Source organism: Tyto alba, unplaced genomic scaffold (assembly GCF_018691265.1).
Source record: "Tyto alba isolate M040663 unplaced genomic scaffold, T.alba_DEE_v4.0 Super-Scaffold_27, whole genome shotgun sequence".
Classification (NCBI taxonomy): Eukaryota; Metazoa; Chordata; class Aves; order Strigiformes; family Tytonidae; genus Tyto; species Tyto alba.
Genome location: NW_024881301.1, coordinates 4,342,403 through 4,366,922, shown reverse-complemented (window position 1 = coordinate 4,366,922; position 24,520 = coordinate 4,342,403). Strand labels below are relative to the sequence as shown.

Here is a 24,520-nt window from a genome sequence, read left to right as displayed (position 1 = left end):
AAAAAAAAACAACAAATGAAAGACAAGGAAAAAAAAATCATGTTTGGGGGTTAGAATTTTCCATGCTCCTTATTCACTTTAAAACTCAGCTGCTGCCAAAAGGTCAGTGTTATAAAATAGGAAAGTAAAATAGATAATATGGACAGCTGGAAAGTACTGTTCCTGTATACATGTTTTTTCAGAGAGTGCTACCTTGCACGAAAACCTAGGAAAAATAATTCTTTTTTGAAGTCACTCTCCCATAGGAGGACAATTTCACATGCAGGCAGGTGCCTATATCATTAGCTCCTTGGTATCATTTCCTTGCAGAGCAGCTGATAGCAAATGACAAGACAGCCTACTTGCACTAGAATACAGATAATTTCTCTTCCTGATAGACAAAGCTTTACTGTTCCAGAGAAATATTTATAAACAAGACCAAAACAATGAAGTAAAGCATTGATGCACAGATCTAAGAGCAGTATTTGCCTTTACAATACAACCCACAGGCATTAGATTGCAGTATGATTTGTTACCGCTGGGCACCTTGCATTGACTTTTACATGCATGCAAAGTGAGTGTAGAATGCTACCTACATATCAGCCTGCTTTGCTGTGAGTACAAAGAGCTCTTTGATCCCAGTTCAGGAGATTACTGTAATATAGATTTTTTCAAAACCCGACTTTACCTAAAAAGAACAACTGCATAAAGCAGCCTGAGGCATGAAAGCCTTGGGAGTATACCATCCATGACTTCTCTCTAAGACCTTCATCACAATCCTATTCAAACTAAGAGGCAAAATTGCATTTTGTTAGAATATTGTGAAATCAGTAAAAACTAAGTGTGCTGGCTCCTGAGAGCAGAAGTGTAGACTCAGGGTTGTTTAGGACACGGGGAGAAGGAAATGCCACACAGGGCTGTTTCTTTGTCTCTCAACTAGCACAGGGTACAGTATGGACAACTTTTATGTGACACAGCAGGAGAAACCCAGCTACACCATGCCTACTCCCCCAGCTGACATCTTCTCCCAACTTAGGTTGGGGCTGAGTTCACCCCTGAAAAACCTCTTACCTAAATGTACATTTCAGAGCATAACAATAAGATTTCCAACATAGTAAGAGTTTAGCAACTAGAATGTTAGCTAGGTGTCAAGATAACCTACCAATCCATGCTAGTTGCCTTGGTTCCTGCTGGGGTACGTGGAGCAACAGAGGACTTATTTCACTTTTCTGAACCCATTATCTTCCCAAGGAGACAAATCTCTTCAGGTCTCTTCCCAGTGACCAGGAGGAAACCTCAGTGTCTACCTGAAGATTAGGCAAGATGAATCCTTAGGAACTTCTGGTGAGACGCATATGTTGTCAGAACCTATCTAAATTGGGTTTCAAAAAGAAACACTGCTCCTTTTCAACAAGCAAGGAAACTGCTTGGGAATCTGTCTCCCAGCATGGACCATTAGCACTGTTGGAGGCAGACAATGAACTCCATCACCCACATACAGAGTCTGCATCTATATATGGGAACTGGTCTTCGGAAAGCACTGAATACATTGAGAAGAAACATGGAGTAGGCACAGAGAAAGCATTGGGTCATTATCGTGCACAACCTGAGGGCAAGGTAAAGAAGATCTCCTAGAACTGGTTGGATTTCTGGGCAAACAAAGGTCATTTTCATTACTTTGTGGAGGGCTTTCTATGAGTCTAATCTCCCCAGGCAAGGGTCATGTTTGTGTCCGTTACTTATTCTCTTTGCTCTAGTGATTCTGCAGTCCTTCCATTGACTTCAATGGCAGTGCTATTCATGGACTGACTCTAGGATTGGACTGTTTACTAAGCAAATAATCAGAATCAGCAGATTTGGAGTCATATGGGCACCCAATAAGCAGCCTGTTTTGTTGTCGGATTGGCTATAAAATCCCAAATCCCCTCAGCTCCTAGCTGCTGGCACCAAGGCTCACTAACAGCAAACAGAATGGCCTTTCACTCTGTGCTCTTTGTTTTCTTAGCTGGACTGGTATTTTTCTCTGAAGCTGCACCACTGGTGAGTGTCTTTTTATTCAAATTCAATCATTATGAGAATGATAATCTAGGTTTTCTAGATGACTAGCATCCTCCTCATCCATGAAATTCTGTAACCATTAGGCTTTGCTGTAGTGTTATTTTACTACCATTTTTAAAGTAGCTTCTTCAGAATTCTTAGAACTTCTTTTCTGCCATTTACCCATCTATTTTAGGATATTGTGAAAGGGTCAGGGATCTAGGAGTTGTGACCTTTTATTTCTGTCTATGATTGGCAGTTTGTGACTCACATCCCGTATCTTCAATATAGAAGTAGCTTTACCTTTTTCACCAAACAAGTACTTCTCTAAAGCACTAAAAAAAATATTTTAGAAGTGTGACTAAGGATTCCTTATAGTATAATGAAGCTTAAGAAATAAATATTATTTCAGCCCTAGGGATGTCATAAGTATTTCTCTGTTGGTTTCCTATGCTAACATACTCTGTCTACACTTAAAACAATTTACTATTTTCTTATTTGTGACCTCATTAAAAAGGTATACTTTATAACATTTCCCCAGGGCCATATGCAACTCTAAATCAAGTAATCTCTGTGTGTGTGCATGTAATAATGTTATCAGTATAAAGCTCTAGGATACTCTGCTTTAAGAAATAGATGTTTGATAACTAGCTTTGAATATAATTTGGCAAATAACTTGCCTTTAAGTCAACATTAATTCTGCAATGAGAATCCATCTTTTCTTTGAAAGAAGGTTTTTGCAGGGCTGGTGAACAGCTCCTATACGACCTCTCCCGCTTTTCCCAAGGTTTCCCATGGCTCAGTTGATTCCAAATGCCCTCTCATGGTGAAAGTGCTGGATGCAGTCAGAGGAAGTCCTGCAGCTAATGTAGCTGTTAAAGTCTTTAAAAAGGCTGCAGATGGAAGCTGGCAGGACTTCGCTACTGGGTAAGTTATGCGGTCTTATGGAGTCATTTTGAGGTGCCTTGTGCAAACAACTGAGAAATAAAAGGAAGCTCTGATCAAAAAAGTAGTACGTTTTCTAGCCTGTGTCACACTATCACTGTTAACAGCATGTGAGCTCTGGTTTAAAATCCATCAGATTCAACTGGAACTTATCCACGACTGAAATACACGCTAATGGCAAAAATATGTTGAGATGCTCATCTTATTTTTGTAAGGGAATAGGTTTAATAATTTTTATCCTAGCTTCAATACTATCTTTCCTTTCTAGAAAAACAAAAAATAAAAAAATAAACCTACTTACCAGAATTTTGTAGGTAATCCAGACTACCCTACTATCTTCATACAGAATGGATATAGAGCTTTATTTGCAGCAGTCACATACAAAATCCTCTCTGTTTTGTCTGTATACACACAAATAATAAGTGCATTAGTTGTTTTCTCCTGTGTAACAAAGGTGTTGGTAAGAAGAAAATCCTTGACCAGAAAGTTTTAGAGTCCCATTGTAACACAACACAGAAGCACAATCTCAGCATTTGTTTGTAGTCATTTCTATAGATCTGCATGGCTTTTGCTAGAATCACAGCTTAACACTTGCAAAGCATCCTCAGAATATCACTGAGAGGCAGGTAATAACACTATTATCCTCAGTCTGTGGGAAAAGTATGGGTAACAGAGGAATACAATTTACTAAAATTCAAATAGGTGAAGTATTCAGGCATTTATGTTTCATTGTAACAACTCATAGAATCAGATTTTTAACTAAGAGAAGAGAAATCTCTAGTAACAGCAGGATATTCAAGCACAGAATGACAAGCACAAGCATCGACACGAGCCACCAGAGCATCCAACTGTCTTTTACTAAGATTTTTATAGAATTATTTACATAAAAGCTGCAGAAAAAAAAAAAAAAATCCAAGATACCTTTCTCTCCATCTGAAGGATTTATTTTTATAAAACTCAAAACAAAAAATACTCTTACCCATGGAAAAGGAACAAGATTAAGGATAAACAAGCACCTCCTCTCCCAAATTCTGAGTGTTAATCTAGGAACAAATGACTCTCAGAATGGATTTATATACTTTAACAAACAGAGAAGCCCTGTGAAAAAATGACACATTGCTTTCAAGGAAAGCAGAGACAAGGATAATGTCTTGTCTTTATGATGTCTGCCATTATTAGGAAATCCAGATTATTTCAAATGTTTCATCAAGTGCTCCTGAACATGTCATACAAAATACAGTTTATAGAGGAGTAAGATACATGCAACATCAGTGTTAAATGCCTTCACTTTTGGGGCATAACAGTGTTTTCTTGTTCAGTTTGCAATGCTGCTCTCAACAAGCCCAAGGAGACAAATCCCACACTTAGCCAACCTCTGCTGATACTTTAGGTCAGTACAGCCCTGAGAAAATCAAATCACTTATTCTTAAGTATAAACTGAGAAGATTAATCCTAGTCAAGTGAGAAGCATTTTACTGGGGGAAGGCAGGGGAGGAACATTAAACAACAATTTTTATTGCAGGTAAAGCTTTCGATCTTTCGCTTGACTTGTATCTTAATCAAGGCTGCTTTCAGCAATACCATTGACTTTTAGCTAATGACACTTGTTTGAACTGGGTTTTCACACATGATTGCCATTTTTTTTCTTTTGGGAAAACCAGAGTTTCTCTGTTAAACCAGATGAAAAATCTGAATGCAATCAAGGAACATAATCTGTAACTACTCGTGTAAGTTTAATAATATTTTGAAGTTACAGTACCTAGCAGATCCACATGGAAAAGTTACATTTTGTACAAATGTCTATAAAAGTGGGGGTTTTTGACCTTTTTGTTTGCTTTTACTTTGCTAACACATTTTAGGGAATTAAGCAAATGTACCTAGCAACTGGTGAATTTGGGGTAAAACTATTTAAAAGGCAAGGAGGAAGTTAGCATAGCAACAGCTGACTATTATGAGGCTTATTTCAAAATTAGTCTAGCCAAAAATAAGCAAGAAGAGATAACTTGAGCTGAGATGCACTTTGAGGAAGGCTTTAGGGCACAGAGATCTATCTGGGAAGCAAGTGATTTCAGGTTCTATACGAGCTCCTCCCATGACTAGCTGCAACCTTCTGACTCCTCACACGTTTTTGGAAATCTAGGTTTTATCACATAGTTCCTAAGAGTTGCGTTCACTAAACATAGTTCTCATGAAACCTGGGTTGTAAATCATAAAAAAAAAGACTGAAGCATATTTGAAGTGGTTCCCCACCCTCCTCTTTTTTTTTTTTTTTTAACCCCAAAATAATAATTTGTGTTCCTGAGATATTTCCTCAGCAGTCTGCATCTGAGTGCAGTTTATCTCAGTGGAGTATGTGTCTCAAGCATTCATAAATGTTACTGCACAGACAGCATAGATATAACCTGGTCACAATATACAACTAAGGCCCAGACAGTGAAAAAGAGGATCAGGACTGCAGTCTAGGCTGGAGTCATGGTAACTTAACACGTGGTTTGCAAATTTTTTCTTGGAAAGGCACAACTTTTTCAACTTAAGTGTCCATCTTACAGCAGATGCTGGCAGTCCACATCCTATTAAGAATAAGCTACCATACTATTTTTATTCCCCTACTCAGACAGGGGCGCAAGTGCTGTTCAGAAGGAACAACCTGTAGCATTTTGCTACCAAGACTGGATGCAGGGCAGCCTCTGCCTTGTCCTAATCCTATTCAGGTTCTGAATCACATGCTGTTCTGGTGGCTGTCTGGTGGCAGCAGTAATGCTGAAGGGTTTACCTGTGAGACCACTTGACTACCACTTAATAATTAAAATTAAGAAAGTGCCATTAACCGCTGGTAGTGGGTGAAAATCTTCAAGTCAACTCGTTTCCAGTTTCCCAGCTGTTCTGGATGGTTAACATCTGCAACTCTGGGTCAACACCCATTAGGGAAAGCACCATTCAAGCTGCACCCACCTTTTTTTCAAACTAACACTTATTTGTTTACCTGAACAAGGATTTTGAGGCAGGCACCATTTTTCCTTTTAATTGGATTTTGTCTAGACTATCCAACATATAAGCAGGCGTATGTGAATTGATAAATTGCACTCTGAACACTTTTGTGGGATCTCAGCAATTCTGTTTCACTGTTCCAAGGACACTTGTCAGTGAATTCTTCGTCCTTTTACCTGTTGCCTTTTATTAAGGCAATCTAGGTTAAGTCAGGAAGTACTAATTAACCCAAAAGAAAACAGATGTGTACAAAAAATGCCTGTGAGCCATGTTTCAAACAGGGCTTGGATTCTCTGCATGTTTGCTCTACTCAGTTGATTTCACTTGTATTGGTCCAGTGAGACTTTTGTCAGTCTTCAAAGTGTTAAACTTGAAATATAAGAAAATTTGAAAATTAGCATGCGATTATCAGTCCTGTTACTTCTTAATCTAAGCAAAAGCTCTAGCATTCAGACTTTTGTAATTCACCACCATTAACCAAAGACGACAAATGAGATGGAGGGAGAAGCAGCTGGGAAAGAAAATCTGCAATAGCAAAATTGATTCTGTCTCTGATAAGTGTGTCACTGCTTTCTCCCCTTCCTCTCTTCCTCCTCAAGCTTTCCTGTTTTCTGCCTAGACAGCTACTCCTTGCCATAATACAGGAAAGTTCCATTTGTCCAAGTCAAGGCTTTCTTCCTTTTTCCTTCAACTATATCATATGATTATGAAGTGCTATACATATCAAACAAATATTTTCAGCAGGAAAAAAAAAAAATCAAAATCCCAACCTGGAAAATAAATCAGAAATAAAATAAAAGGAAGGAAAAGAGATAAATGGGATTTAGGAGCTAAGTATGTAAATACTTAAACAGTGTCATACAAAGCTTGTTCCTTTTCAAACAAATAGGATATAACATCAGTTATATTTCCTTCTTGCTTCTGGACTTTTTTCACACACAGTTTTCTGTTACAAGCTGAGTGCATAATTTCTCTGAGCTGGGAATTCCTATTGCTCATTTATATGGCACCCAGAGGAAGAGGACCCTGCTCTTTGACCAAGGCATTGTAATTCAAATTAATAAAATCTTGTGATGCTAAATTGCTTTTCAAAGACACTACCACTCAGGGTCACATAAAACTAAATCAGTGTATTGGGGTAAAACCTATAGCCTCAGTGCTAATAACTAGAGAACAAGATAATTTTCCACTAAAATCTCTTTTCTCTCTTTAAGTATAAATTGAGATTTGGCATCTTGCCTTTCATCATGACATTCTTTTTCCTAAGCCACTAACATTTGTCTCCAGAGGGCACTTGGTACATGTTAAACATGATATTAAGAGCGGGGCCTTAACTATATAGTCCCTGCTGTAGCAACAGAAATGACCAAGAAAGCCAGCCAGCTTTAATTTGTGATGTATATGGATGAGTTGGTAGCAAGGACAGACTCTGCAATATGGAAACATACACTATGTAGGAGGGAATTATTTCAGATGGTTAGAAATCATTCAATGTAGAATTTGGTTGTGCAGCACCTGTGTTATTTAATACTCCACATTGACTGTTTCTGTTTAATGTCCAAACGACAGTATAAAATATTTATGTAGATATTTTACCATCACAGGAAAACCACAGAGTATGGGGAGATCCATGAGCTCACAACAGAAGAACAGTTTGTAGAAGGAATATACAGGGTTGAGTTTGACACCAGCTCTTACTGGAAGGGACTTGGCCTTTCTCCATTCCATGAATATGCTGATGTGAGTATTTGCAAACATACCTAACAACCTGTATACTGTGTAGTGGCATCCGTTGGAAAGAATAAATACAGTCCTTTAATACTGAACAAGCAGCATCAATCAGTGAAATGGTTCACTGCCACATAACACTGGGCAAATAAAGGCAGTACATAGCCAGCTAAGCCAAAGGAAGCAGCCAACTTCCCTGCAAATACGGACACAGCTCTTCCAGAGTGGAGCTGTGCCTATTCACCTATTCAGACCAGTAGGGAGCTTTGTTCAAAAAGAGCTACATTATTCAGAAGTACATAGTGTTTATAAAACAAGAAAAAAAACAAAACAAAACAAAAACAAAAAAACAAAGCAAAACAACAACAAAAAAACAAAAACAAAAACAAAATAAACAAACAAACAAAAAACAACAAAACAATCTGCTTTTATTGTTGCTGAAGGAACATAGGGATTTGGAAACCCTAATTTTATAGGAATTAAGTTATTCTTTAATCAGAGTTGTTTCCTCTGTATCAGTCACCTGAAAATCCCTGAATTCTAGTATGACTTGTAATTAGAGGAAAAAGCAAAAAAAGCAATTCTTTCTGATATGCCTTTTTTTTTAAAAAAAAAAAAATATGCTCATTATTGAAATATGCAATTAAAAAGAACAAAAAAAAAAAGCATGAAAATATAAAGAAATAACCATAGTGGGAAAGGAAAAGTTCGTTGTTTCATCAATGCTCAAATTTCATAAGCAAGCCAGCAATATAATCATGTCTTGTGCCTCTCTTTGCTTTCAGCCCTACGGTGATTTATTGAGTGCTCTATTCTATTACATTTATTTAGCACTTCAAAAAAAATGTTTAAATTCTTCAGTCATTAAATGTTTAAATTCTTCTGTCATTAAGTTTCCTCAAATTAAGTAGTCTGGAATGGCTACAGGTTATGTTGTAGAATATTTTACATCACAAGTTTATGAAGTCCTGTGGAAGATTAAAAAAAAAAGGACTGAGGGCCAGGTCCGTAAAAGTCTGAGCTGGGGCTTGGGTCATTTAGGTCAAATAAACAATCCTCAAAAATATCCCCTAACCATTTGAATGTCTGAAAGTTGCTGGGCCCTATGGAAGGGCTTCACCTCAAAAGGTGCTTAAAAGTGCCTGGTTGATACTGTTCCAGCTAGGCTGTTGAAGAAGCTTTGCTTTGATTTAATAGCCTACAGGTCAACAAATTAGCCTGGGAAGTGGACTGAGTTCAATGAGTGTCTGTGTACGAGGTAACTGAAGCCTACAGTCCTCACGTCCCAGCAGCTTCGACTCCAGCAGGACTGGGATGTAGGAAGGAACTCTCTAGTCCTCTTGTACAGAGTACGTCATAGTTCAGAAAATGGTTTGCCTGAAGAGAGCCAAAGAATGTGGGACCTTAACCCAGATGACGACACTTTCCTGGGAACTGGGTGTCCCAAGTTCCAGGGGCTGAGTTGGAGAGCAGCAAGGGTCTCTCCTTGTCCTGGCAAGTCTAGCCACTTGGTTCTTAAGGTATGAACTGACCCATCACCAGTTGTGTTAAAAACAGAGGTGAGGCACTGAAGTACAGAAAGCAGATTTGGGCTCCAACTGCCTACCTTGCTTGGACACCTCACACAGAGGTTGTATTTAAGTTCACTTGATGGGATTTCACCCCTTTGTCTGTCTTACTGGTTGTTTGAGATATGACCCCCTCATCCTCCATTCCACAACACAAACTAGTTTGCCTGACTCGGGTGTAGGTATCTCCACCTAGCTTCGCTGCAGCTGAGGCTCTCTGTGGACCTTGGTCCAAATCTCACCAATTTCTCAGTCTTCAGTGAGCATCACACAATATCGAGGAGCATTACCCTTCTAAATGGTAAAATCCTTGACTGGCCAGAACTGGCAAAGTATTCAGCCGGGAAAATGGCATGTGCTTCTTAATTCTTTATAAGGTAGTTTTGTACGTATGTTGTTCATCATGATCACAAGTTTTCTCTTTTCTAGGTGGTGTTCACTGCTAATGATTCTGGTCACCGCCACTATACCATTGCCGCTCTCCTCAGTCCTTTCTCTTATTCAACCACTGCTGTTGTCAGTGATCCCCAGGAATAAACATGTACTGTCGTTATAGAAATACCCTCCTCCGCTAGAACTACTTAGGCTTTTAGGAGGAAGGTTTTTTCCTACTGCTAATGCATAATGTTTTGCTACATTAGTTTATTTTCCATTTTGTAACCTGGCAAACTTCAGACAAGTCAATAAAATGTTACTTCTTTAAAACAGTTTTGATTCTATTGGTGAAGTTTTATTGTGTTCTAAGGTGTCATGCTTTGCGTTCGAGTACAAAAGACATCTAGATAACATGCATGGCATGGCACTTGATTTGGTCCTGTTATCTTCCTCCACTACCTTAAAGTCTCACCAAATGCACTGGCTCAAAGTAAGAAAGTCATAGAGCTGTGCTACCTTAAAAAACGTGACCAAACACACGTACTCAAAATAAGAAAGTCATCCATGCTACTCATAGTTTACACACAGAAGAGAAGGTCCCACTATCAACTAGGTCAGAGGGTAAATAGGAGGAATTCTGAATACCTAGCTGCAAAACAAACCATGCAGAAAGACTGTTGAAATATATATACACAGAGCTGAAAAAGTCTATGTACCTTTAGTTGAAACTTCAGAAAAACCTCAACACTTTGTCATTTCAAGAGGAAAGTTTCCTGCTCAATCAATCTAGGAAGTTCCAAAGCAACTTCAATTAGCACCATTTTTAACAACTTTGGTCTTTAACCCAGCTGGCTACCATAGTCAGGTGCATTCCAATTAAATCTATAAGAAGTCAAACCTCTAACCATCATTTTTTTAAAAGTCCTAAAATAGAAACATCATCTTAATATTCTCTTCACATTTTTAGGAATAGGAAAAGGTAAGCTGTGGGGTGACTGTGATTCAAATAATGTTGTTGATAAACTGACCAAACACTTTGAGGGCTTTAGCAGTGACTTCTGTAGACTGATGGTCTATTGTGTTTAAAATATCCTAAAGCAGAGGAATTGTTTTTTAATGGGATTACAGCAACTACAGAGATAGTTAGTGAATCATGCCATTCAGAAACCACCAGCACTCATCTGCCACTGACCTTGGAGTTTATCTCTACACCCAGAGCCTGCTGGGATGACTGCATACCAAGTGAATTCACAAAAGCTTGGCTTTAACATTTCACTATTTGGTCACTTTTTTCCCTGATTTCTGGACACTACCATAGTTACACAACTTTTGTAAGCAGTGCAAATAGTTTTAAAACAGCACCCATCTTAAAGCATGCAGATTTCATAGGATTCTGCTGTTCCTGAAGCTTGAAAACCAGATTTGCAGTGAGCTATGCCCAGCCCTCAAATAGCACATAAATATGTTCATACAGGTGTAGTCATTAAGAAAAAACACCAAATCAATAAACTACTCCATATGTAAACATTCATCTGATGACAGGATAAACCTAGTAAGGGAGTGTACGTACATGTGTCTAACCAAAGATCAGAAAGACAAAGTTTAATTTCAAGAAGTAACATTTCCCTAAAACGAAGCAGATGCTTCCAGTGGGAGCTGACTTGCAGTTGTACAGGGAAAGTCCTGAACTTGTACTGAACCTAAGGGACAAGTAAAATGATAGAACTTAAAACACTGTTTAACTGTGCTTCAGAAATTGGTATGTAGGTATCTGGTTATCATGCTGGAAACCAGCAGTTAACATGGTTTTCCTTCAGGGGAATGCATAAAATAACTAGATAGCCCACACATTATGCACTTACCTTTTATCAGAGGTGGGGAGAAAGCCACCATGGAGAGAAATCTCTTTAATAGATAAATATAAGTGAGTAAATTAAGCCAAGCCATAAGCATAGACAAATTCTCACTGAAACTGAAATCGCAGAGTTGACCAGAAATTTGTGTTTCTTTCAACTATATGAAATCTACACAGCACTATTCTCAACAAAAATAAAACAGAAGAGACATTGTTTCCAAGACTGGGCAATATTCACAATATTTCCACAGGCAACGACAGAAAAAACTTATTTTTGCAGACAAGGTTCATGTTTGTATGGGTTACTTATTTTCTCATTGTTTGCTAAGTAAATAGTATGAATTGGCATGTTGAAAGTCATACGGGTTTTCTGATAAGTAGCCTCAGTTTAGAGGCCTTGATATAAAAATCACAGATCCTACCAGTTTCTACTTGCTGACACTGAGACTTCCTAGTGATAGGCAAAATGGCTTTTCATTTTGTATTTCTTGTTTTCTTAGCTGGCCTGGCATTTTTCTCCGAAGCTGCACCACTGGTAAGTGTTTCAGGATTGAGGTCCTTCATACTGATGTAGTCCCAGCCTTTTTTTTTTTTTTAATACTTTATTTAGTGTAAGTAAAAAATTAGAATATTCCATTTTATTGCAATTATTTTGATTTTACAGTATGCATTGAATGTAGTTCTCTCCTACTGCTCTTTTTCTGGTCCTTCTTTCTCCTTCTCTAGTGATTAGTGAGAGGGCTTTATGGTTAGAGAAGCAGCACTTGTTGTTAGACTCAGTGACTACACGACAAACAATTTAAGACAAGAAAGGAAAAAAAAAATATTTTCGCTACACAGAAGCCTTGGGCCTGTTGACAAGTAACTAATAACCCTTATAACCCAATGAACAAGCTCCTGTTGTGAAGGATTTCGTTTCCATAATTAAATCCATGCTGGAGGAAGGCCTTTTCTAGTCCTCCCCCTTACTGATGCAGCTCTATCCCATGCAAGCAAGAAGAGACCTCAGCACTCATTAACGCAAGCAAAGAACAGAGCCAAAGTCAGGATCCCACTTCCAGAGGGCTCATTTATTTCAGCAAAGTGAGCTAGAGACACAGATGCTTCAGCCTGAAATTCTCCTAGAACAGACTCATCTCTCTCCCCCCATCCCTACTCATCCTTCCTCTCAAGCTGATTTTGGGGAAAACAAATACCTGACCAACCTTTGTGAGGAAGCAGACTTTCATTGAGCTCCCAGGGTGTAAAACCCAGGAAAACAGGTGGTGGCATTAGAGTCCCCATAGCCAATGACTCAAAAGATAGAGTAGTGAGGAGCCCCTGTGTTCCAGAAAGAGAACCTGAGGAGCCAGGGCACACGGGTGGCACAGGCACATGCTGATACATTGGTCTGATGTAGGGCAGGGCTCGTAGAGGTGCAATATTCAGCACATCACAGACTGTAAGAGAGGATGTAAGAGAGGGCTCTTAGTTTTTAACATCTACATCTTGATTCACCTTACAATGACTAAATGAAGACCAATGATTGCTATTTTGAGATCATCCCCGCTTAGCACCTTCCACAATGCTCTAATTTTCTCACTTTTCATATACAGAATCAGGTAATGGAAAGTCAAAGCCCTGATTCAACTCTACCTTGGAACAGGTAAAACACTAGGGCATAACCACTGCTTGTGTTGAACCTGTTGGGAGTGAAACTACAACCACCTCATCTTTGAAGGAAGGTTTTCCTCTTCTATCCCTGCATAGCTGCCAGGGGCTGACAAATCTGATCCAACATAGCACTAGGAATCTGCATGTGGTGGCTACCAAGCCTACAGCAGAATTAAGATAACTCTATGGCAACCAGACATCAGAGGCTCACAAATCCAGAAAGCCATGCTCAGACTGACACTCCAAAATACAGAGGAAGAGTTGCCAGATTTTTAAACATTCCTACTACCTTTGATGATTTAATTACTTCCCGTTGAGGTCACAACTGAGTTACAACTTCATGCTGGAGATGACGGGTAGCTAAGCCATGCCAAAGAGAAAGCAGAAACATGTTCTCGCGCAGAGCCACGGTGCCTGCCCGGAGCTCAGTGCTCCCCCCCACAGCTCCGGGCACCGGCCCCCCTGGTTCCACCGTGCCCAGCCCCCAGAAAGCTTCAGGCTACCTTTCCCCAGTACACAGTGATCTTGAGGAAAATTGGGTATATTCTGTAGATCTAAAGAATAATTTTCCTTACTCCTTCATTATGCACCATCGCTTACCTTTCCTACAACATACAAATTCTCTTCCTATCTGAAGGACTCTGCTGACCCCAGGCATCCTGTTTTTATAAAAATTCTGGATTCAGTCCAAGGAAGACCAGCTCAAAATGTTCCAGTTAAGTTATATAAAGAGGCTGCAGACGGATCTTGGGAACTGTTAAATTCAAAGTAAGTCATACCAAAATATTGAGTGAAAGAAGGGAAAGGCAATGGGAAGAAGCCAAATAGTTGAAAAAACTGTTTCACATTCTCTAAAGAAAGATGTCTTTTTTACTCAGAGGAAAGATAACATACCAGTGAATGAATTTGGTGCAGACTGCCTTTTAACTGTACTACAGTTTCAACTACCAAAATGGTTTTATAATGCTTTATAATTACCCTGAGCATAAGAAAGAAACTATCCTTTAATTCGATCATTGCTTCTCTTCAATTTCATTACAAAGAATTATATTACATTTTAGTACCCAGCAATGAACTGCTGCATTGTTACCAGAAGAATCAAGCAGACTCTTTTAGTTTGTTTGAAACTAAGACTCTGGTTGAGAATCCTACCTTTACTGGCTATTTTCCTTCTTTCTAAATAGATTTTCATTTCATACAAGACCACAGCTTTAAAGAGAAAGCACAGGACTGTTCTGAACATATACCACATCATATCCGATAGTCTTTAGTTCAAGAAAAAGGAATCAGCTAAAAAGGAGAAAATGTGGGGATAAAGCTTTCTTACCTCCTCCCCCACGGAGAAGCAATTACTATAAAATAAGAAAAAGAATCTCCCAGATATGTAAACATTGTCATGTCTTAAAAAAAAAAAAGAATCGTAGAATTTCTAATGTAATGTTTATTTTTTTTTTTGTTTCTTTTTTTTTTTAAATTGCTTTCAATTTTAGTATATAGTAACACTTTAAAAACTCAAAAGCAATTTTTACTCAAATATAATCTGAAATGAAATTGAAAAAATTCTTAGGGGGTACACAGAATGAACATTCTTTATTCAACATCCCACTTCTCCTCAAGATAGTTGCAAAGTCTCACCTGAGACCTTTCCAGGTCTGTTAACAGTCTATCCTACCTAAAAAAAAAGTGAGATAGGGCTCCTAAGGGCTAGAGCTGACATAGTGAAGGAATTTCTGTAGTGGGATCCCAGACTCTGATGCGTTTCTAGAAAAGTCCCTGAAAAATTGTAAGTGGCTCTTTGGTGTCATAGAGCAGTGGGCTGGCAGAAGCAACAGTGCTCTCATATGTGTCCTTGAAAGGCCAAGTGAAGGCCACAAGTATTTGTACAAGGTGGGGAAGAACAATCTATTCACATTGTACTACTTAAATTGCCTCCCACCCCTCAAGTGAGAAGGTAGCTTCATGTCTATTGTGTCACTGGAAACACGTGAAATTTTCCATTAAGAGAGTGTTCAGTTTACTTATCTTCAAATCTGATCTTAGAGGAGGCTTTATATAAAGATACTCTGCTGAACAGCTGGATGTTGACGGAAGCCTTAGAAACATACTTAACATTTGAAATAAAGAACAAAGTAACCCTAAGATGAGGTATGTGAAAGGCGTGATAATACTAAATCAACCTCTCCAGGCTTGTTATTTGTAAATAATTGAATGTTAGCAAGAGATTCTGAAACAACTGTTCTCAGTTAAAAATCTGTTTGGTTTTAGTGGAGAAAGATTACTAGAGAAATGAACAGTTATCTAACCATGATCAATCTACAACAAAGAAAAAGAGAGACATATGAATGAATAAAAAAAAAAAAATCTGGTAACTGACTACAGAGCATCCTGTAAGCCACAAATGGTGTTCTATGTCTTCATAGTTATAAAAGCACAAATCTTAAGTAATGCACAGTGATATCAAAAGCATTCAATTCTTTATTTTTCTCTGCATGAAATCTGAATAAAATATATTCAGAAAAAGCTTTGGCAGCTAGAACACAAAACAGTGGTTTGCGACTACTAAAATCAGACACTAGCAGCACTGTTATTTGCGGATAACCTACCCAGTCAAAAACCTAGTATTCTATAACTTATTTCACAGAAATAGGTTTCGACCAAGAGACGTGTTTGAAAGACAGCATTCCGTATTGGTTCTCAAGCCCTAAATTGGTTGGTGTTGAAAGGTGTAGTGTTTCAAGCCAGTACTATGGCCTTGGATAGCACTGATAGCATCTTCAAATCAAACAAAACCATCTGTTTGCTGAGGATGGAAAATGAACTGATCGATACAGACAAGAGGGAATTCCACAAGGCTACACTGCTGGCTGGCCTACAGTCATTTCAAACAGCAGATCTCAAATTTCAAATAGCCAACTGTAAAAATTATTCATGCTGATAAAACAACTCAATACATTTAAACAAGAAAGAAAACTATGGAAAAATCGGGATAGTTGACCTTACTCACTTGTGCAGTAAGTGTAGCATAGAGCTTCCACATTGCTTACAGCAGTGGTGAAGTATTCCCTCTGAGTGGGTTAATTTAATTAACTCCAAGACTCTGCCAAGAGTCTATGAACAATAACCCCAGCTTTTGGCTCACCCCCAAACCATGCAGAGCAGTGACATGGCAGGCAGCCATCCGTTGTGGCGATCGTGGAAGTAGCAAATGCCAAGAGAAGCTCTGAAGTATCCATAATACAGATGGACGTAAGCCATTCCAGATCAGTAGAAGTATTCATCATATTACTTAAGCTACACAACATCACTCAAGTTCAATTGCCAAGAACTACATTTTTCTCGGGCTTTTAACCAAAATATAAAAGTGCATTCTTCTGCCATCACACAGACAAACCCATGACAACGGAGAGCTCCATCAGCTCACAACTAAAGAACAATTTGTAACAGGGAAATACAAGATTGAGCTTGACACAGCCTCTTACTGGAAGAGTCTGGGCTTGAATCCTTTCCATCACCACGCTGATGTGAGTATTCATTTTCGCCCGTACTTCAGTTGTAAAGAATAAAGATACTTTATATGCCTAGGCTTCAATGACTAATTGCACGTGTTGAAATTTCTTTTCACTTTGAAATACTTTCACATCAGCACTTTAAATCCAGTCTCAAAGCTCTGTAACAACATACTCATGAGAGAACCTAGTTACTAGCTTCCCCATAAATCTCAATAATCTCTTAGATACATTACTTAAGAAGAGGCTTTCCATCCTTCTACCTCTACTTAAGCCTGCAATTCTTTCTGTGACTACTCCCGGACACCTGAGGGAGAACATCAGGTGGAGTACTCTGTAAAGTCTCCTGGGAATAGGATTTTTCTGCCTTTTGGATCCAGTATTTTTACAGCTGCAAATCTTATAACTTAGATTTTTAAAGATAATGGAAGTATGAACTGTGTTCCGGATGCTCGGGTCCTCAGTTTACAACAGAAAACCTGCAAGAGGCTTTTTTAATTTGCACAGGACAGACAAACTGGTTAGATGAAGGTGGTCCAAATCAGGTACCAGCTGCAGGGTTTAGGACTCCTCGGGGGCTGTTCCCTTCCCCTGCACAGCATCAGCCCTTCCATATGATCTTCCAGCAGCAGCAGCAGTCCTGTGTTTGCTGGACTGTGGCAGATCAGTTAACACCACCAGCTCTACAGTTTGCAACTGCTGCTCAAACAGCCATTCCTCCTCTCCTTGGAGAAAAGATGGCAAACACCCCGGTTAAATTTTGTTTCTGCATCTCTGAAATGGAAGAGATGACATTCTCATTCTAGGCAATGAAGGCTAATGCTGGATAGTCTTGCCTTCTGCGACAACTGAAATAAAAGATGTAAAATTAAAGATTTACACCATGCAAGTAAATTGATTATACATCAAGATGTTGTTTAGATCTATATTCCAGACTACAAATTAATTTAATCCAAAGTGCAAGAGCCTCTTTTCTTAAAAATAAGCCTCAGTAGGGATCATGTTTTGCTCAGTTCACTGGTTGGTTCATAAGCATCTTTTTTATTAATGCTGAAAGGAGCACAAGCTACACATCACAGAATGTTATTAAACTGTGTCTGTTTTAAAAGTTGACATCCATCATCTCACGACAGAAAATGATCTACTAGGTAGAGGGAAAAATCCAAGGACAGGAGCTGATAGGGAAGATGTTTAAAAGGCTGTTGTAAATAATTCCTACATAAGGTCGTTATGACGTTGTGGCCAAAGGACTAAAGCAGTCCTTCACTATCTACTGGGTGTGTAAGTAGGACTAAAGAAACATATTGCTTCCTTTTTTGACTTGATGATAGTTACTGTAGCACTCTGTTTAATTCTGTTCTTCAAAATTCAGGACTTCATAAGAGCAACAAAAATATTCAGATACCTGAAAGAATGCTTTTTTAACAATAATCAACAGGGTTCAATGTAAATCTTTAATAAGGAAAAAAATCTTGTTGCCATTTATAAGCACCAACAAAACCCCCCCAATTTGAGTAATAAATGTATTTGATAAAATTTTAAAAAATAAGTGACATCTGCTTTTAACAAAGGATATTTAACTAGTGGAAAAACTGTGTGACAGGCAGTCAGGGATCACAGTGATCAAATCAGCACAAGATTTCTAAAGTTTTGTGAGAGGTTAGATAAAATGATCACAATGGTTTCTATCTAGGCCTGTATCTAGGGATCACTTCTGATTTGTCTTGTATTTGTTTTTTCTTTTTCCAGGTGGTGTTCACAGCTAATGATGCTGGTTATCGACATTACACCATTGCTGTTATCCTCAGTCCCTTTTCTTACTCAACTACAGCAGTAGTTAGTGAGCCGGTGGAATAGAAGCTGATAATAAGCATGAAAATTTAGCTGTGCAAATTAAAATTTCCATAAATGATAAGATCTTAAGTTTCTGACTGTATCAACAGCTTTAGATTTCACAGTAAATCAGTAACAGTCAAGTTGTTTATTCACTTTGTTAACTTTAGAAAGATGTATTGCCTTTGTTTTCAAATATTCTTCTGAATAAAAGTATTCTGTATTTCTGTATTCTGTAAGTATTGCTCTTCCAAATACAAGTTTAGGGTTTGAAAAAACACATTATGATTAAAAAAAAAAAATGCATTGAAACTCCATTACTGGGATACTGAGAATAAACCAAAGTCTTCCATGAAGTTAGTAACTACATTCCTTCTTGCAAAGGAAGCAAACCAAACACATCTGAAAGGTGTCTCATGAAAAGTAAGCACACAGGGAATGCAATCCACCACCTACCATCATCTATACTTTATTACTGAAGCCCACAACACATGAAGTCACATGGGACTACCACCCAGGGCCCCACGTAATCATCAGGTAAATTCACCTCCCAATTCTGATCGTTAAGATACAGAAGCAAAAGCAGCTTAAAAGTGACAGCAAGGTAGAACAGCAGTTAAGGATGTTAAGGATGATACATGTACTTAAAACGCCTTCTTTCCTGCTTTCCAATATATTGTAACTGGTGATACTTTCAAGGAGAGTCCATATCCAGTGTTGCAGAAAAGTATATCCATCCAAACATGCTTGAAGTTTATTCATGTATTTTCATAAAATACTGAGATACCTTTGTACCCAGTTGAAGTACTCCCCAAAATTACTTCCATACCTCTAACCATGAGACACTTACTATAATAGCCATAAGATACAACAAAAAATAAGAAAGATAACTGATTCCTGAGAAAACCAGCTCCCTATCTAATGCTAGGAGAGATATGGATGAATCCTTCTATTTTCCCATTACTGTAATTTCTATATAAGGAAGATTACTCCTAAACAGAAATAAGTATAGAGTAAAGCCATTTGGAGATTTAACAGAAAAGCAACCCTATCTTGGAAAAGTACGCAAAAATGTTGAGTCATTGAGCCTAATAAAACCAAAAGCTGAAAGCACATAAACACCAAAAAAGGGAAAAGGATTTGTTAGCCTAAGGCTTGATTGCATCACAGCCTAACCTGAGGTGTTTGCTGGCCAGGTGTCCCTTCCTTTTGTTGTTACTTTGAGGAACTGAGCACTGGAAAAATGAGCACTTTGTCTATAAACAAAACACAAAGAAGATATGTTCTCCTCAGAATAAACAAACCAACACAATCTTTAGAACATTATATTTCATAAAAGACAATGATAAAAAAGTACAAACATTTTCATGAACAACAGAAAAACAAATCTATGATAGTACACAGGAAATTCCCAGCATTTGTTTCAGTGCATTTTTCATTAAGCCTATCTTACATACCTCTACAAATAAAATAATCTTAAGTACACTTCCTCTTGCTGATACACAATGGATCCTTTTAATATTTTTAAATAACTGGCTCATTAGTAACCCACAACATAGTCATTAGTAAACATAATGATAGAAAAATAGATTGGCAAGATCCAAGAAAAAGGACATTTTGCGCTTGCTTTTCAATATACTGTCTATAGCAGGGTGGATTATACTTTATATTCTCCTACTTATATCTGAAATACGGCAAATGGGCTTAAGAGTGTCTTAGCATATCAAACAGATTCCATTGTTAATATTTCTGTAATATTTTCACTTGTTAATTTGCTAGACCTTCAGGATCTTGTAAAATACTCCCTCCTTCTTCTCCCTCCATGTTCACTCCTTGAAGAGAAGATGTCCTCAATTTGCCTGGTCAGCAATGCAAAAGCCAATGTGATTGGCCTCTCCCTATATTTTACAAGAATCGTGAAAATATCAAAAGGAATGTGCACAACTCTTAGTTCTGCATCACATTTATTTTGTTTGAAGGCACTGTCTATGTTAAAATTCACTACAGAATAGTACTGAGTTCAAGCAGGTAGTATACAAACACTATTTTGATGTAATTTAAGATGGCAACTTTTAAAACTTCCCAACAAAGTGATAAAAGGTATTTAGAGTGTTGGTTAACAATTCATAATTTAACATCCATCACTTTGGGGCACCAAAATGTAAACTTTTTAAGAACTGAGCTGTATATCATAATCCATTCACATACTGGTTTAAATCACATTTTTCTAAGACTATACATGATTAATCACTTAGAGCTGTAAAGTTATATTAGTTCAGCTACAGTATATGTGTAATATAGTATGTATATATGTATGTATATATACATATATATGCACTAGAATTTTTTTTAAATTGCACATTAATTTCACAGAATGCCTAACAAATGGGCACAAAAGCATGCTTCAGAAAACAGTACAGACCTACAGTTCCAAAGGATGTTTCATAATCATAGGTGTTAAATTGCAGGTGAACTTGTACTAAAAACCAGAAATCACTTGAAAATTGCATCAGGGATTTAGAAATTTATTCAACAGTTCTTAAAGAATTGTATTAGTCTGTTATGAAATAAGACTAATTTTATTTTGAAGATATAATTGTTCATACAGTGTACTAATTATCTCCTCTTTATCCATATGCTTCAGAATATTCTATAGACTCAGTTATAGAAAAATATATCAGGAGGTGATCAAACCACTTAAGCATGCTTTTGAAGGATGTTTTGTTCACTTTATGCTTTTTGTTATTTTCATTGCATTACATCATTCCTAACGCATAATAGATTAACTGGTAGATTTTAAGGTAATTTCAGTATGGTTTAAAACATCCCTTACAATTGTTCTGGACTACTTAAATTAAATCTTTACATTTCTACTACATATTTGGGATGCCTACAACTAAGTTTATAACTTTACTGAAGAATGGCCAAGGGCAAAATTTGCTGCTGGGATGTCAAAGAAATAAAAGGTGTTTATGGCAAACAAACTCAAATATACAAAGCACCACACCATCTGTGGCAGCAATTCAGGAAATCAACACATAATAATGAGTTAAAGTTAGTATTCTTTGTCAACACTCTTACAGAACACTCTACGGATGAACAATCCTTATTATATACTGCTTTCCATTCTTCATGGGAGCAGGCATCAGTCTTTGGTTCCTAAAGAGTTGAGTAACTGTGACAAACAAAACAGTTTAGTAGATCTCGGTCAGTATCTTTGCATTAATGTAGAAAATAAATGACTCGGTCCTTTTCCTTACTATTAACAAGGGATGTAAAAAAAATACTAGGAAAAGATAGTAATGCTTAGCAGTGGGATACTTTTAGGTAGCATAACATTACAAGCAAACAGAAAATAAGATATGTTTTTCATTACAAGCCAAGGAAAGGGGCTAGTTACTCATACATACAACACGACAAAAATAGAGAAACAGACAGGACCGATCCTAGTGGGACTGCGCAACCTCAATCTCATTGAAAGTCATTGACTTGAGGATACTCTGAGCATCTTAGAAGCACTCAGCACTCTACCAGAATAGGTCCTTAAATAGCTATATTGATTAATATATTATGTGTGGAATTTTAAAAAGCACTTGGGATTGGCCTGCTTTCAGTTCCGCTTATGGCATCATCTTTATCAGCGGAATAGTTGGACCAACATTGTGGTTCTGAAAATCCCACACTGCAAGCATTAAAACTATTAGAACTATGTTTTATTATTTTCTTAAAAATCTAACTTTACTATTCTTCCAATGAAGACACATTTTTGGCTCTTCTGATTTTGGAGGAATAAAAGTGCCATTTACTAGGATTTATTAAAAAAAAAAAAAAAAAAAAAAAAGAAGAAAAAGAAGAACAATAGCAGAATACTGTACACACCCAGACACATTGTTTTAGGCATTAAAATCCCTGACATTGACACTAGTGGCACACGTGGAAATAGTTAAGAGTTCCTGCAGATCATAATATGCAACAACCGCAAGATTTTCCATAATACACATGCAATATGCATATAAATAGGATTTAGATGGCAGGCAGGGTATCATACAATTTTGTCAGCAATAAATTAAATTAAAAGCTTTCTTTCTAGCAAGTTCATATATGAAATTGATTTTTCTATATAGATATGCAGGAGGCCTAGAGCTCAAAACTAGTATAACAGTTTACAGTCATAGCTGGCCAACAATTAATATTTCCTTCATTTCACATAAGGTATAACCTTTTTTTAAAGCATACTTACATTTTACACCTGTTCTTTCATGCTAATAAAAACATTCCTATAGAATTCAAACAAGAACACGCTCAAATACACACTGAAGCATAAAATATCGAGCAATTTAAAAGCAATGTACACACATTAATTTACATCACATATTTACAAAACACATTTTAAAAAGAAACAAAAGCATTCATTTAAATACGAGGGGGGGTGGTTTAGTATAAAAAATTCCTGGAAGAAGAAGCCTCTGCCCCTACTTCCAGAGAAGCTACAAGTCTGTTTTCTGCGGTTTATTTAGTTGAGTGGTTAAGATAGGGACTATGAAGAATGAAGGCTTGAACAGTAGTCTCATGCTGTAAACATCTGAGTGGTAGCTGCTGGCTTTTCTTTCAGAACAAAATGCACGGTACATATAATCACTTCTCATCCCAAATACGCATCATCAGACGGTCAAAACTCTCTAATTCTAAGCTGCTGTTTGTTGGTTTGGTTTTGTTTTGGTTTACAGTGTCAATTAGTATCTTCCAGTGTTAAAAGTTTATTCTGGTAGGTAGTTTGTCATCCCACTTCCATCAATAGTCTTTAACAGGAGCAAGTTCTGGTAGGAGATTAACAGTTATATTTTTATACAATCCACTGACAAGTATTTTAGGAGTATATATTAAATTGTTCAACCCATCAATATACTGACGTTCTCTGGAATACCTCAGAAGTTTATATCTGCAGAGGGAGTTGGAAGAAGAAAATGTGAAAAAGATTTTCAAGCAGCAATTCAATTGATGTTCGACATGCTACTGTAACAGTCATTTCATTTTGAAATATGCTTTAAATTCTGAAGATACCTCTCAGCCCTTTGAAATTACAAAATTGCCTACATAAGCTTTAAAAGCAAACCACTTTCTGTTTTTTAATACACTTAAATTCTATGTTCAGATATGCAAGTTAACATTAAGACTAATAAAGAAGGCATTTGATATGTATACTTTTTGTGGTCTAAACTGATTTTTAAAGAACATTCAATTTCTTCATGTTCTTTTGCTATAAAATTCAAAGATATAGCTCAAATTTGGAAACCTTCATTGTTCATCCTTACATATTTAAGTGTCTCAATTGTTTTTCATTTCATTCTTGAGACTCCTGCATTTGCAAACATCTAAATTTGAGGTGATTAAAAAACGAGTTCCCCTCTCCCAGTTTTCTACTATATACATTTTAGTTTCATATCAAATATTTACTTGTGTCTACTGTACATCTATTTAAAAATGATGAAAAAGGCAGAAAATAAAAATGTTTCCAGAAAGAGACACACATTGTTAACAGAATTGAGTGATATTTCTAATTATCTGAAAACACATACCATCAACGCTTCATTTTGTATTTAACATTCTAGTTTTTAGGTGCAGCTTATCTACTGCATTCTGGTTGCTATTCCAATCTGGGGCAGCCAAAACCTACTGTCCAGATAAAGTGTTTTGAAACTTTGCAGCAAAAGAAAGGAATCCCAAAAGAAAAGGCTCTTGTCAATGTAAGCAGGAAACCAGAAGACCCGTATCTCAGAAAAGAATGAAATATGATGGAAGAAACCAAGCCTTGAGGAGTTTTAAAGTCTGTTTTCACACAGGAGTCATACCCCTAGCTGTACTGCTTCCTCTTGCAGAATATCCAAATTAATCAACTAATGCAGCCCTGCCAGCTCTAATGCCCAAACCATTAAGGAACAATAACATTCTGCATCAAAGATTATGACAACAGTATCTTCTGACGCAAATACAGTCTCTCTCATGATTAAAGAAGAAATATCTGAACACCAAATATGTGTTTAAGAAAATAAAAA

At 37.3% G+C, this 24,520-nt stretch overlaps 3 protein-coding genes across 4 annotated transcripts in view; 2 read left to right on the top strand and 1 right to left on the bottom strand.

Moving 5' to 3' along the window:
- The first annotated feature begins 1,844 nt into the window (after positions 1–1,844).
- On the top strand, positions 1,845–9,952 carry LOC104356633 (transthyretin). Its single transcript, XM_033001059.2, has 4 exons — positions 1,845–2,019; positions 2,804–2,943; positions 7,554–7,689; positions 9,675–9,952. Exons 1-4 carry the CDS (start codon positions 1,951–1,953, stop codon positions 9,780–9,782), a joined length of 453 nt encoding a protein of 150 aa, XP_032856950.1. The 5' UTR covers positions 1,845–1,950; the 3' UTR covers positions 9,783–9,952.
- A 1,989-nt stretch (positions 9,953–11,941) lies between these two features.
- On the top strand, positions 11,942–18,532 carry LOC104355448 (transthyretin). Of its 2 annotated transcripts, none has more exons than XM_009972353.3 (4): positions 11,942–12,010; positions 13,766–13,896; positions 16,514–16,649; positions 18,384–18,532. In XM_009972353.3, exons 1-4 carry the CDS (start codon positions 11,942–11,944, stop codon positions 18,489–18,491), a joined length of 444 nt encoding a protein of 147 aa, XP_009970655.2. In that variant the 3' UTR covers positions 18,492–18,532. The 2 variants fall into 2 exon arrangements, with proteins under 2 accessions (XP_009970655.2, XP_032857016.1); XM_033001125.2 differs by having other exon boundaries at positions 11,942–12,016.
- Positions 18,533–18,920: 388 nt separating this feature from the next.
- B4GALT6 (beta-1,4-galactosyltransferase 6) overlaps positions 18,921–24,520 on the bottom strand; it is a 33,888-nt gene continuing 28,288 nt past the window's right edge. The window contains exon 9 of the mRNA XM_042798202.1: positions 18,921–23,406. Coding sequence (XP_042654136.1) covers positions 23,259–23,406 — 148 coding nt within the window. The 3' untranslated portion in view covers positions 18,921–23,258. The remainder of the gene's footprint in view (positions 23,407–24,520) is intronic.